The sequence below is a fragment of the Grammomys surdaster genome, unplaced genomic scaffold, assembly GCF_004785775.1.
Source record: "Grammomys surdaster isolate TR1022 unplaced genomic scaffold, NIH_TR_1.0 277, whole genome shotgun sequence".
NCBI classification, from domain to species: domain Eukaryota; kingdom Metazoa; phylum Chordata; class Mammalia; order Rodentia; family Muridae; genus Grammomys; species Grammomys surdaster.
This window is the reverse complement of record NW_021604718.1, coordinates 1,820,604-1,833,946: the sequence shown is the minus strand read 5'-3', so window position 1 is coordinate 1,833,946 and position 13,343 is coordinate 1,820,604. Positions and strand designations below refer to the sequence as shown.

Genomic DNA, 13,343 nt, shown 5'->3' with positions numbered 1-13,343 from the left:
GGGACATGAATACTAGGTAATATGTGCAGGGACATGAATACTAGGTAATATATGTGCAGAGGACATGAATACTAGGTAATATATGTGCAGAGGACATGAATACTAGGTAATATGTGCAGGGACATGAATACTAGGTAATATATGTGCAGAGGACATGAATACTAGGCAGTTCAAACTTTGGTCTTATCAGAATGCATTCTTGCAGGACTCCATCTTGACGAGCCCGTGTCTTATTAAATGTTTTAGTTCTACTTCTCCTGGGTTAAGTTTACTACCAGATACTTTACCTTACAGACACATGAGATAGCTAGTGTTTATGTAGAGTAAGAAACCCTTCTCCAGTCTTTATTATGGCTTCTCCAAATTCCTCCCCTATGTATTAAAATCAACAGTTCTGTCCTCATCGAGACACTTTGTACCAGAAGTAGAGTTGGTAAGAGGGCACAGATGAACGCTCTGCTTCAGGCTGAGGGGCTCGGTTGCTGATATACTTGTTACCCATCTGTTGATTTCCCAGAGTCAGCCAGTATGCAAGCGGTTTGGGCTTGGGGTAAGACTACAGACTTTGGCAGTGGACTGGTTAATACATATACTCAGTCCACCTCCAGAGCTATAGCCTAACCTAACCCAGGCCCTCCTGTGACAGTGGGTGCCCTCAGGTCAGCTTAGGCTTTCTTAGCTTCTGCCCCCCACCATCCCCTTGGCTCCCCTTGGCTCCCCCTGACCCCTGACCCCAGCCAGTCCCTAATTCCCCCCCACTGGCTTCAGGAGACCCTTTTCCTCAGCCTCACTGCCAGTCTGTTTAGCACTTGCCTCTCCCAGGAGGACAGAGAGAGTAGCCCTAGTGCACAGACACATCCTTTGTACCCAGTCACAGCTCTGGTGCATTAGACTCCATCCCAGGAGGACAGAGAGAGTAGCCCTAGTGCACAGACACATCCTTTGTATCCAGTCACAGCTCTGGTGCATTAGACTCCATCCCAGGAGGACAGAGAGTGTAGCCCTAGTGCACAGACACATCCTTTGTATCCAGTCAGTCACCAGCTCTGGTGCATTAGACTCCATCCCAGGCACTCAGAATGATGAAGGTGACTCTGTTCCTAAGGAAGTAGATCATTTTCTATAGTTTAGTTTGTTTGCAGAACTCCAGGTGGATGGTTACCTTAGACAGTAAGCTCTGAGAAGTTGAGGACTTGGTGTTCATCACCTCACCAGGTGCCACGTCTGCTGCCGAGCAGATGTGCAGTCTGTGCGTGTGACGACACTCATCTTTTCTCTTCTACCTACCTCATTTTCAAGTGTTCACAGTTAACCCCCCACCTCCCACAAGGTCTTGCTTATATATAACCCAGCCAGGCCAGCATCAAACTTGTGATCCTACTGTCTCAGTTCCTGGGTGTGGGACTAGAGCTGCCTCATGTGGCTCTGGCTCGCAGTTCAGTTCTTCACACCTGTCAGGTTCTCCTAACTCAGACCTCTGCGCTCCTCCCCCTCATCACAGCAGGCAGCCAGCACAGTGTCTTCTCTGTCTGCTGAGTCCATGTGTTGATCTGAACGGGACACTGCTGTTTATGGCATGTGTGCCTGGTTTTGCTATGTTAGAATGCATACATATGTCCTTGATCCACACTTATGACGCCAACTCTTTTTTTTTATTTTTTTGGTTTTTCGAGACAGGGTTTCTCTGTGCAGCCCTGGCTGTCCTGGAACTCACTCTGTAGACCAGGCTGGCCTCGAACTCAGAAATCCGCCTGCCTCTGCCTCCCAGGTGCTGGGATTAAAGGCGGGCACCACCACCGCCTGGCAATGACGCCAACTCTCACCCTCCAAATTGCTACTGAAAATACCTTAAAGGGCTGGCGAGAGCTTGGGGCACTTGCTGCCAAGCTTGAGAACCCGAACTGGACCCCCAGGACATGGTGGCCAACAACATTGTAAGGGGGTCTGACATCTTCTTGGCCTCCACTGGTCTTGCTTGTGGCATGGTGAACAGATCTGACCTTAGAACGACATTTCACCTCATGGTGTCTGCCTTTCCCCCATTTGGAGAATTAATTAAAAATGGTGCCCAGAGATGAAGCATTTAGGACAGCACTCTGTAAACAGCCTGCTTCTCCCAACAAGTGTCCCTCTGTTTTACTCAAGGTCCTAGCTTTAACTAGAAGGGCCTGTTGGCTTTGTAGCTGTACTGTTGGTTGGTTTCTGTGTGCCAGGAATAACGTTCTAACCCTGAAAGGCAGCTGCCGCACAGCCTCCCTCCAGCTTCTCCTGAAGCTGGCCCCACTCGGGTCCTGCTCTCTGTGTGCTGTTCACCTGTGCCAACCTTCAGCACAAGACACTCAGTGCTCGCTGATAGTCAATACTGAGAAGGAATGTCGAAGGGAGCTCAAAAGGTCATTTGTGCACTTTTGGTTCTGTCTTGTTCTTAGAGTCTCTTTGCCAGCAGGGTGTGGTGGTACACGCCTTTAATCCGGGTGCTTGGGAGGCAGAGGCAGATGGATCTATGTGAAATTGAGGCCAGCCTGGGCTACACAGAGAATCTTTATCAAAAGAAAGGAAGGAAAGGAGAAAAAAAGAGTTTGCTTTTTTTTTTCCCAGCAGAGGCCCCCTTTGTTGGAAGTGAAGAGGAACTTGGAGCTGAACACAGCCCTGGTCAGGTCCTCCTCCCGACTGCCCCTGGCAGGAAGCAGGCTCAAGAGGGGCCCTGACCAGATGGAGGAGACCTTGGAGCCTGCAAAGGTGAGATGTGTGTGGAGAGCAGTCAGAAGGGGGGTGGGGGGACAGATAAAGACAGGTCACTATGGAACCTCTTCTTTATCTCTCCCCAGAAACGAACACGAGGCATGGGTGCGGTGACCAAAGTTGACACATCCCGTCCCAGAGGACCACTCCTCAGCACAGTGTCACAGACCCAGGGCCACACTGCAGGTGGGCTGTGGGGTGGGGGTGGGACCAAGGGTATGGAAATATACTGTTCTCTTACTCATTTTCTTTCCAGATTGATCTGTTTCTGAGTTGGTAATACCCTTTCACTTAGTTTAGAACTCCAAAGGCACGAACGTTGTTAGGCGGAATTCTTTTTATATTCTTTTTTTCTTTAAAGATTTATGTATGTGAGTCCACTGTTGCTGTCCTCAGACACACCAGAAGAGGGCATCAGATCCCATTACAGATGGTTGTGAGCCACCATGTGGTTTGCTGGGAATTGAACTCAGGTCCTCTGGAAGAGCAGTCAGTGTTCTTAACCAATGAGCCATCTCTCCAGTCCCCAAGGACAGTCCTCTTTTTTTTTTTTTTTTTTTTTATGGTTTTTCGAGACAGGGTTTCTCTGTGTAGCCCTGGCTGTCCTGGAACTCACTCTGTAGACCAGGCTGGCCTCGAACTCAGAAATCTGCCTGCCTCTGCCTCCCAAGTGCTGGGATTAAAGGCGTGCGCCACCACTGCCCGGCAAGGAGAGTCGTCTCATTTCCAACCCTTTAACATGCACACATATCATCGGTGCATGCCCCTGAGTGTCGTGCCATCTCCTCTTTTCCATCCTTGGACAGCTCAGAAAGGCCCTAAGAAGACAGGACCTCGTGGGTGCTCTACTGCTGGCACAGGTAATCGTGCTTCTCTGGGGCTGACCAGGGGTCTGGGCCGTGTAATGGGAGGAGCGTTGGGGGGAGGGGGGGCTGTGGTCCTTCTACCAGTCTTCTAGGGGAGGTCTGCTGTTGGAATCACATCAGGGATTTGCACATGTTAGGAAACACAGCCCTTGGGTTTTACAATCTTACTGTTTCTTTATATTTTTTTTCATTGTACACACACACACACACACACTCTCACACACACAGAGGGAAGCAGCGTTGAATCCTATGGAGCTAGAGTTATAGTGGTCACGAGTCTCCTGACAAGGATCATGAGGGCTCGGTGAGAGCAGCAAGTGCTCTTACCTGCTCAGCCATCTTTGTGGATTTTCATGACTTTTCACTGTAGCTCATATCAGCCTCCCTAGTGCTGGATTACAGGTGTGTCCTATGTCCTGCGTGTCCAGCCTGTAACTGCATGTCAATTCTACTTCTCTAGTGCTGAGGAACCAGAAGCCAGCTCCCGCTGCTCCTGCCCAGAAGCCTGCCAGTAGGTGACATGTAAACATGGGTGAGAGGTTGGCAGGGGAGATGAGGTGGTGAGTGCCCGGAAGGCTCCATCATCTTCTGTCTTCCTGTCAGGAGAGGAAAGAGGTAGCTGTGCCTGGGGAATGGAGGCCTGAAGGCCCAGACTCCTGACCTTTGTTTGCCCCTTCTGTGCCCACGTCAGCATCAGCTGCTCCTGTGGTGGTGGGGAAGAAACCCGGCAAACGTCCTGCCTGGGACTTAAAGGGTCAGTTGTGTGACCTCAATGAAGAGTTGAAACGCTATCGGGAGAAGACTCAAACGCTGGACCGGGAGAACCAGGAGCTTCGGGAGCAACTCAGAGAGGTCCAGGAGCAGGCCACGGCCCTGGGGACAGAGCGGAACACCCTGGAAGGGGAGCTAGCCAGTGTACGCACCCAAGCCGAGCAAGGCCAGCAGAAGCTGGAGACGCTGAGTGCCCGTGTCGTGGAGCTGGAGGAATGTCTGGGTACCAAGGAAAAGCTGGTTCAGGAGCTTCAGAAAGAGCAGCTGCAGTTGCAGGAGGAGCGGAGCACGCTGAGCACCCAACTGGAGGAGCGGGAGGTAAGGCCAGACTCACAGGCACCCACCCCGCAGAGGCCATGCCTGCCTCCCCTGCAGGGTCTGCACGGCTCCTCTGAGCCGCTCCCCACACTGCCTGCTCTTGCCCCTTCCTCACTTTGCTCATGGCTCCAGGCAGGTGGCATGGCTGTCTCTCAGGCCCTTTTCTTTTTTTCTGAGACAGGGTTTTTCTGTGTAGCCCTGGCTGTCCTGGAACTCACTCTGTAGACCAGGCTGGCCTCGAACTCAGAAATCCGCCTGCCTCTGCCTCCCAAGTGCTGGGATTAAAGGCGTGCGCCACCACTGCCCGGCTCTCAGGCACTTTTGAAGTGTGTGTGCACCTTACCCAGCTCCCGCCTGTGCTTTAGCGTTGCTCTGAGAAAGCTTCCTGGATGTCCCCTTCCCACTCCTCCCAGTGCTGGGCCTTTCCTTTCTTTCTCTTTGGTGGCAAGGCTGGGGATTACTGAAGCTGAAGTTCACTGTCCTGGCTGACCCAGGCAGCAAGGTCCCAGGATGCCCGTCTCTGCTCCTCACCTCTGGGATTGCATGTACACAGAGCCATAGCTAGCTTCGGGTCCCACCCCCCCTTTTCTTTTTTTTAACATGGGTGCTAGGACTTTTAACTCAGGTCCTTCTGCTTTTACATCAGGGTAAGATCACTGTGAGATCTCCTATGTCCATGGGACCCCAACCCCACTCCTATTTTCTTACCTGTTTCTTGAGCAGACTGTGAAGTCCATTTGCCCCATCTTGGCCCAAGACTTACTCTGTTTGCGCCCCACTCTCTGTCTCTCTGTTCTGGGCAGAGGAGGTTTCAGGCCTCAGAAGCAGCTCTGTCCAGCAGCCAGGCGGAGGTGGTGTGTCTTCGGGAGAAGACTGCAGCCCAGGTGACCTTACTGGCTGAGCAAGGAGACCGGCTCTATGGGCTAGAGATGGAGCGGCGGCGACTGCACAACCAGCTGCAGGAACTGAAGGGCAACATCCGGGTCTTCTGCCGGGTGCGCCCTGTCCTTGCAGGGGAACCCACCCCACCCCCTGGCTTCCTTGTGTTTCCTCCTGGCCCTGCTGGACCCTACGACCCCCCAACCCGCCTGAGCCTTTCACGGTCTGATGATCGGCGCTCCACCCTGACTGGGGTGCCGGCACCCGCCACCCGCCATGATTTCTCCTTTGATCGGGTGTTCCCACCAGGGAGCAAGCAGGAGGAAGTGTTTGAGGAGATCTCCATGCTTGTCCAGTCAGCACTGGATGGCTACCCGGTGTGCATCTTTGCCTATGGACAGACAGGCAGTGGCAAGACCTTCACGATGGAGGGTGGGCCTCGGGGAGACCCCCAGTTGGAGGGGCTGATCCCCCGGGCCATGCGGCATCTGTTCTCTGTGGCCCAGGAGATGAGTGGCCAGGGCTGGACATACAGCTTTGTGGCGAGCTACGTAGAGATCTACAATGAGACGGTCCGAGACCTGCTAGCTACCGGGGCCCGCAAGGGACAAGGGGGAGAGTGCGAGATTCGTCGGGCAGGCCCGGGGAGTGAGGAGCTCACTGTCACCAATGCCCGATATGTTCCTGTTTCCTGTGAGAGCGAGGTGAGTTGGGACTGGAGCGGGAGGGTGGCGGGGGGGGTGGGGGTGGTGGTGGTGGTGGTGCTGAAAGTTCAGCAGGGATGAAGGATGCTGTGAGGGCGGCCTCTCTTCAGACTGAGAGGAGAGGCTTTGATGAGGCCCAGGAGTGAAAGGGCGACACACTCTTCCAGATGTGCCTCAGGACTCATTTCCTGCCGCTTAGGTTGCTAAGTTCACCCTAGCCAGGATGGCTACCTGACTGCTCCTGTCTCAGGTTCTCAGGAGCCGCTTCCTTCTCTGGAGGTCTTCAGGCAGTGAGAGCATTGCACGGTAGCCCTGGCTGTCTTAGAACTCAAGGCAGCCCTGTCTCGGCCTCCTGAGGGCTGGGATTATAGGCCTAAGCCACCACACCTGACCTATCTTTATTTTGAGACATGGCCTCACAAGAACCCTTGAGATATTCCCTCTGTATCTCAAGGAGTGTTTGAACTTCTAGTTCTTCTCCATCAGCCTTCCAAGTAGCTGGCATTATAGGCTTGTGTGTTACGACCCAGTGGGTCTCCTGTCTAAATGTACATCCACTTACACTGGTTTGCAGTTTTACTCCAAGAGGGGACGGGCACACTTACCCACGTGCCCTGGCTCTGACCGCCCGTGTCCCTTCCGTATCCTAGGTGGAGGCTTTGTTGCACTTGGCCCATCAGAATCGGGCTGTGGCCCGCACTGCCCAGAACGAGCGGTCCTCACGCAGCCACAGTGTGTTCCAGCTGCAGATTTCTGGAGAACATGCTGCTCGCGGCCTGCAGTGTGGCGCTCCCCTCAACCTTGTGGACCTGGCTGGGAGTGAGCGGCTCGACCCTGGCTTAACCCTAGGCCCCGGGGAGCGTGATCGTCTTCGGGAAACGCAGGCCATTAACAGCAGTCTGTCCACACTGGGACTCGTCATAATGGCCCTGAGCAATAAGGTAGGAGTGGATGCGTGGGCTGGGGAGCTGGGCATGGAGTGAGCCGTGAGAGCCGTGTCCTGACTGTCCATGCCCCACCCTCCAGGAGTCCCATGTGCCCTACCGAAACAGCAAGCTGACCTACCTGCTGCAGAACTCTCTGGGTGGCAGTGCCAAGATGTGAGTAGAGGGAGACTGAGAGGACTGTAGGAAGGAGGAGAGAGAGAGAGCGAGCACGAGTTGTGCTGTGACTGAGGTGGGCTTGACCCTTCTCTCTCCACAGGCTCATGTTTGTGAACATTTCTCCTCTGGAAGAGAATGTCTCTGAGTCTCTGAATTCACTACGCTTTGCTTCCAAGGTACGGTGACTGTCCTGCTTCGTTTTCTGTTCTTGTGACAGGACATTATTGGGGGCTTCCAGTCTCTGAGGGTTAGAGTCCATGACCATTATGGTGATGGAACAAGGCGGGTGCGCAGGCGGGCGGGCGGGCTGCAGCAGTCCTACCATGAGGCAGAGACCGGGGGTTAAGTGAGCCTTTCAGACTCCAGAGCCCTCTTCCTGTGAGCGCGCACACACACAAACACACACACACATACCCCTCCGACAAGGTCATACCTCCTAATCCTCTCCACCAACTGGGGCCTGAGTATTCAATATACGAGCCTCTGGGGGCCATTTTTACTTGAGCCATCCCGGTCTTCCCACACCATCAGGACGCCTGGCTGCCTGTAGGCCTCTCCATCCTGACTGGTTTGTAAGCTAGGGCACGTCTATGCAGAAAGGATTTAAACTTGCCAGGCGTCTCGGGTGCTGCCCACCTGATTCCATTTTTAACTGCTGGCATTTGAATGAATATCTTTAGAAGAAATAACCAGAGTCAGGACTGTATCGCAAGGACAAACCGTGGCCGTGTTCTGAGACCGTTCCCATCCGTGTTTGTGCTGTCGTCCCAGGATTACTCCAGTGCACTGGGATTGCACGTTATGTTTAGCTCTGTGTAGGATTCTACCAAAGCAACCATGGCTGGGCTGGTGCATCTCCATCTTGTTCCGATTGCAGGCTCCATTGACACCTGTGTGTATTTTCCAGTTGCATCTGTCTAGAGAAATGCTCCTTGGAATGGAACTGCCAGAACAAAGGACATGAACAGATTTTTGAAAATTTCCCAAGTAGACATTGAAATTCTAAATCCTACCCGGGGCTAGACAGTACCCATGACCTCATCTGTTGTAGGGATAAGCAGGCCTCAGTTTTGTTACTATCTGCCTTGGTAGGTAATTTTTCTCCTGGTTTCCCCTTTTCCTGAGGGTAGAAGAGCTCTCTGAGTTCTGACTTAACTTGGCATCTGATCATGACTGTGTCTGCCCTCTGCCAGGCAGAGTGGTCAGGCAAGTCAGCCGCTGCACCATGCTGCCTACAAAGTTCCTTGGCCTGTTATCAGGGCTTGAACCGGGTCCTTTCATAGTCAGCATGAGCTGTGTCACCAGCTCACTTCTCAACACTAAGGAGCAGGTTTTAGCCATGTATGGTAATCACGCTTTTCGTCCCAGCACTTGGTAGGCAGAGGCAGGCTAATGTCTGTGAGTTCGAGGCCAGCCTGGTCTACAGAGTGAGTTCCAGGACAGTCAGCTCTACACAGAGAAGCCCTGTCTCAAAAAGGGGGTGGAGGGGCAGCTTAAAAGTGTTTTACAGGTTCGACAGATGGTGCAGTGGTTAAGAACACATCTGCTCTTGTGGAGGACCTGAGTGTAGCTCCCAGCACCCAGCACCCATCCCTAACTCTTGTTCTAGGGCCTGCTACCCACTCTGCAGGCACCAGGCATCCTACACATAAAATAAATGACTCTTAAGTATTTTGTGTGTGGTTAGAGGATAACTTGTAGGATTGTAGGACTTGTTTCTCTCCTTCCTGGTGGCCCTAGAGATCAAATTAAGTTGTCATGTCATCAGATTTGGTGGCAGGCACCCTTACTAGCTGAGGTGGCAGGCGCCCTTACTAGCTGAGGTATTTTGCTACCCTCAGCCCTAACATCTTATATGTTAATGTCAGCCCTCTATGGGACAGGAGGGGTGTTAAGTCAGCTTCTCATGTCAGTTGATCTGTAAATGTAACTTTGGTTTTTAAAGATTTATTTATTTTTATTTTATGTGTATTGGTGTTTTGACTGCATGTATGTTTGAAGGTGCCAGATCCACTAGAATTGGAGCTACAGACAGTTGTGAGCTGCAGTGTGGGTGCTAGGGATTGAACCCAGGACCTCTTAACCACTGAGCCATCTCTCCAGGTCCTAAATGTAACTTGTATTCTCCTGTTGTCTCCAAGGCTTACTGCCTCTGTCTGCTAACCTGGTCCTGGTCCTGGTCCTGGAAACTTCTAGCTTCCACTGAGTCTTATTTAGGCCTAGAATATTTTCAGCCTCTGAGACTTGCTGCTTAGTAAGTTGACCCTTGTTCTTTCTGAGCTTTGACAGGCTGATTCAACTCAGCTGTTCTGGCTCACTCTCTCCCAGGTGAAAGGCTTCTCTCAGCTTCTCCTGAATTGCTCTGCTTAGCCTCATACTAACTCTGGCAAGCTGTTCACATCTTCGGGCTCCTTCTCGTTCTCTGGCTCATCTGTCTTCACCTGTGCCTAGCTTGTCTTTCTGCAACCGTCTCTGTAAAACTGCCTGTCTCCATTTCTCTCTCTGCACTGCCCCCTCTTAAGTAGCCCCATCTTCCTCTCTCTTCTCCTTAGCTGGGCCGATCCTGTTCTGTCAAGTCTTTCTCTGATTCGCCACTTTGTCTGCCACTCAATTAGGCATCATTTTCAAACATGACTGCTTCCTTCTACAAACTAACTTCACCTTCATTGTTTGAGATTAAAGGTGTGTGCTAAGAGCAAGTGCATTCCAGCCATAGTGATTAGAGGTGTGTGCCAAGGCTGAGCCACACCTCACCTAGAAACAGGTTGTTTTCAGTGAAGAACACGGTCTGTGGATTCACAGAGTGAGCAGATATCCTGCAGCACTGCTCTTCTACCCACACCTCCCGAGTGCTGGGGTCATAGGGAGCGCCGCTTTCCTGTCTGTACTCGTGATGTCCACTTCCGTCTTTCAGCCACCTCAGGCTGTCTCTGTGTGACGTTTGTCTGGTGTGGGCATTCATCTCCCTTGGAGGAGGATGGGTCTGTTTGCTGAGAAGATTTGTTTACTCTAGTGTGTAGTGGGGCCTCTCCTCGTGCACGTGGTATTTGAAGTGGAATGTCTTGCCCTGTTAACACACCATATTCAGACACTGGTTGCTCACTCTTCCTCGGAGTTTTGCTGTTTGGTAGTTAGAGATTTGCTTTGGTTAGATTGGTAATTCTAGTTCAAATTCTTGGCCTATTCAATAGCTGGGACAAATGGTGTACCTCTTAGATCATAAGTACCTGGTCTAGTTCTACATTTCTTTTTTTTTTTTTTTTGTTTTTTTGTTTTTTCGAGACAGGGTTTCTCTGTGTGTAGTCCTGGCTGTCCTGGAACTCACTCTGTAGACCAGGCTAGCCTCGAACTCTCGAACTCAGAGATCCGCCTGCCTCTGCCTCCCAAGTGCTGGGATTAAAGGCGTGCGCCACCACCGCCCGGCTTAGTTCTACATTTCTTAAGTGTTTGCTTTACTTTTTTTTTCTTTTCTGGTGGTGTAAGAGATATCCCAGAGCCCTGCATATGTTCAGCAAGTGCTTTACCACTGAGCCACCTCCTCCATATTTTTTTTTTTTTTTTCTGTTTGAGACAAGGTCCCAGGTAGCCTAGGCCAGCCTGGAACTCATCTTCCTGCTTGCCTGTCTAGTGCTGAGACCTAGACTTGTTCCTTGATTCTCAACAGTGAATTTATGAAATAGTAATTCTAGATCCATTCATTTGTTAGAGGGCTTTAAAATGATGGCTTCTCATCAGTATTCATTACTCATGACTTTCTTACAAAGAATTCTCCTTAGAGTAAAAGCATACCTCGAAGACACTGTCGTGGGTCCGTCTGGGAACACTGTGGTACAGCAGAGGTAGAAGTGGGCAGCAGAGCTATAACGTGCTGCCGCCTGTTAAGCTTTGAAGCTGTGGACGAACTGTAAAAATGCAGAATTGCTAAAATGTGGTAATGATTACCTAAACTATTGAAAAAAATGGCACCAACCAGACTTGTTCACTGCAGGGGTAGCACAAACCTTTAGTTGGTCAAGGACACATTGTTAAGGATACTGTGCTGTGGTGAGGTGGACATGCTGATATTGTGTAGGGAAACGTGCATGCAGAGGTCTTTGGTTGATGAGTACTGTATGCTTGTATGTCTGCACTGTGTGTGCCTGGTGCCTAAGGAAGCCAGAAGAGGAAGCTGCGTTCCCTGGGACTGCAGCTATAGACGACTCTGAGCTGCTCTGTGGTTCCAAGGTCCTTTGGAATACAGCTTGTGCTCTTATTTATTTATTTATTTATTTATTAATATTTAGCTGGGTGTGGTGGCACGTGCCCTTAATCCCAGCACCCAGGAGGCAGAGACAGATAGATCTCTTGAGTTTGAGGCTACCCTGATTTACAGAGTAAGTTCCAAGACAGCCAGGGCTACACGGAAAAACCCTGTTTCAAAAAGAAAGAGAGGAAAAAAGTTGTCTTTTATGTGACTGTTTTGCCTGCTGAGGTATGTTTGTCACATTTGTACTTGGTATCTGAGGAGGTTAAGAGGGCACTGGATTTCCTGGAACTGTAGTGGATTGTTTTGAGCCACCGTATAGGTGCTGACAACTAAACCCAAGTCCTTTGCAAGAGCTAGTCCATTTAAACACTGAGTTGTCTCTCCAGCCTCGAGAGGCTGAATCCTTTATGGGTTTTCATTATTGAGTTCCTATCCTGAGTGACTCCATCTGTGCCCGGAAGCTTTTATGAGGAGGTAGGCACTACAGATGCTTACATCCATGACATCTGTCAGTCTTCTCCAGTCACTCTTCCTGGTCTTCACAGGGCTGCATCCTTGGTCAGGAAGTACCTCAAGTTAGCTCCTGTCTCATTCCTTTGGGCTGGGCAAGCTCTGTACCACTAAATAACCACCCCATCGCTCATGTGTCCTTTGATCTGTACTAGTCGTCTCTGTTTCCAAGTCTCTTCTGAGGTGATACTTCTTTCTCGGGAGCCCTAGTTCTCAAAGGAGTTTAATGTCTTGATAGGTTTTTGTAGGAAGGCTTTGCGGTGTCTAGTCCGGTGTGTTGTTGAAGATGGAGACCTCTCTGCTACTGTAATCTTTGTGTAGGTGTCACAGTTAGCTTTCTAATACTGTGATAAAACACCATGATCAAAAGCAACATGGAGTAGAAAGGGTTTAGTCCATTGTCCAGGATGTCAGGTCAGTAGCTTCTGTAGGCCATATTGGAGTGCTCTTTACTGCTCTTGCTTCATAGCCTCCTCAGCCGGCTTGCTTACCCAGCTCCTTAGGGACGCACCTGTTCCAGGAGTAGCGCTGGCCCACAATAGAGCCCTCCAACATCAGTCACTAATTAAGAAAAGGCCCTTGGCTTGCTTACAGGCCAATTTGATGGGATATTTCCTCAATTGATGTTCCCTGTTCTCAAATGAGGAGTAGCCTGTGTCATGTTGACATAAAAACTAGCTAGCACTATAGAGCTTCAACTTTTCAGACTCATGGTCCCCTCCAGGCTTAGTGGACAGAGCATCACTGTCCCAGGGGGTCACACTGACCTGCTTCCGTGGCCCGTATTTCAGGATTCAGATGGTGGGCCCAACACTGGGGCAGAGTGGGAAGACTTCTGTGAACTGATTTTGGGTAACCCTATGCATTGGTCTACAGGTGAACCAGTGTGTTATTGGTACTGCTCAGGCTAATAAGAAATGAAGACGGATCCGGAGCCTGACTGCTGTGCACGCGAGTGTCTGTCTCTGTGTTTTGGTGTACATGTACTCAGTGGGGGTGGGGGTTGAGACATGATTTTATTGGGTGGACAACAGTATGTACTCAACTATCAATAAAGAAAATTTGTTGTAGGTTATTTTTTTCTTAATCTTAGATTTAAAATTGTGTCCAGTTGTTTTGCCCGAGTGTATGCATGTGCACCGTGCGCATGCCTCCTGCTCCTTGAGTTCAGAAGAGGCCTTTAGGTCCTCTGGAACTGGAATTA

General features: G+C 50.7%; 1 protein-coding gene across 2 annotated transcripts in view; it reads left to right on the top strand.

The window, feature by feature from the left end:
* The window catches only part of Kifc1 (kinesin family member C1), a 16,844-nt gene extending 3,630 nt beyond the window's left edge, over positions 1 to 13,214 (top strand). Inside the window, exons 2-11 of one of the 2 annotated variants that reach the window (XM_028777045.1) lie at positions 2,602 to 2,739; positions 2,829 to 2,928; positions 3,549 to 3,602; positions 4,069 to 4,119; positions 4,300 to 4,697; positions 5,501 to 6,280; positions 6,931 to 7,221; positions 7,307 to 7,380; positions 7,484 to 7,559; positions 13,016 to 13,214. In XM_028777045.1, coding sequence (XP_028632878.1) covers positions 2,602 to 2,739; positions 2,829 to 2,928; positions 3,549 to 3,602; positions 4,069 to 4,119; positions 4,300 to 4,697; positions 5,501 to 6,280; positions 6,931 to 7,221; positions 7,307 to 7,380; positions 7,484 to 7,559; positions 13,016 to 13,060 — 2,007 coding nt within the window. In that variant the 3' untranslated portion in view covers positions 13,061 to 13,214. Of the gene's footprint in view, positions 1 to 2,598; positions 2,740 to 2,828; positions 2,929 to 3,548; positions 3,603 to 4,068; positions 4,120 to 4,299; positions 4,698 to 5,500; positions 6,281 to 6,930; positions 7,222 to 7,306; positions 7,381 to 7,483; positions 7,560 to 13,015 lie in introns of both variants that reach the window. The other variant, XM_028777044.1, reaches the window with a different exon arrangement.
* The last annotated feature ends 129 nt before the right edge of the window (positions 13,215 to 13,343 follow it).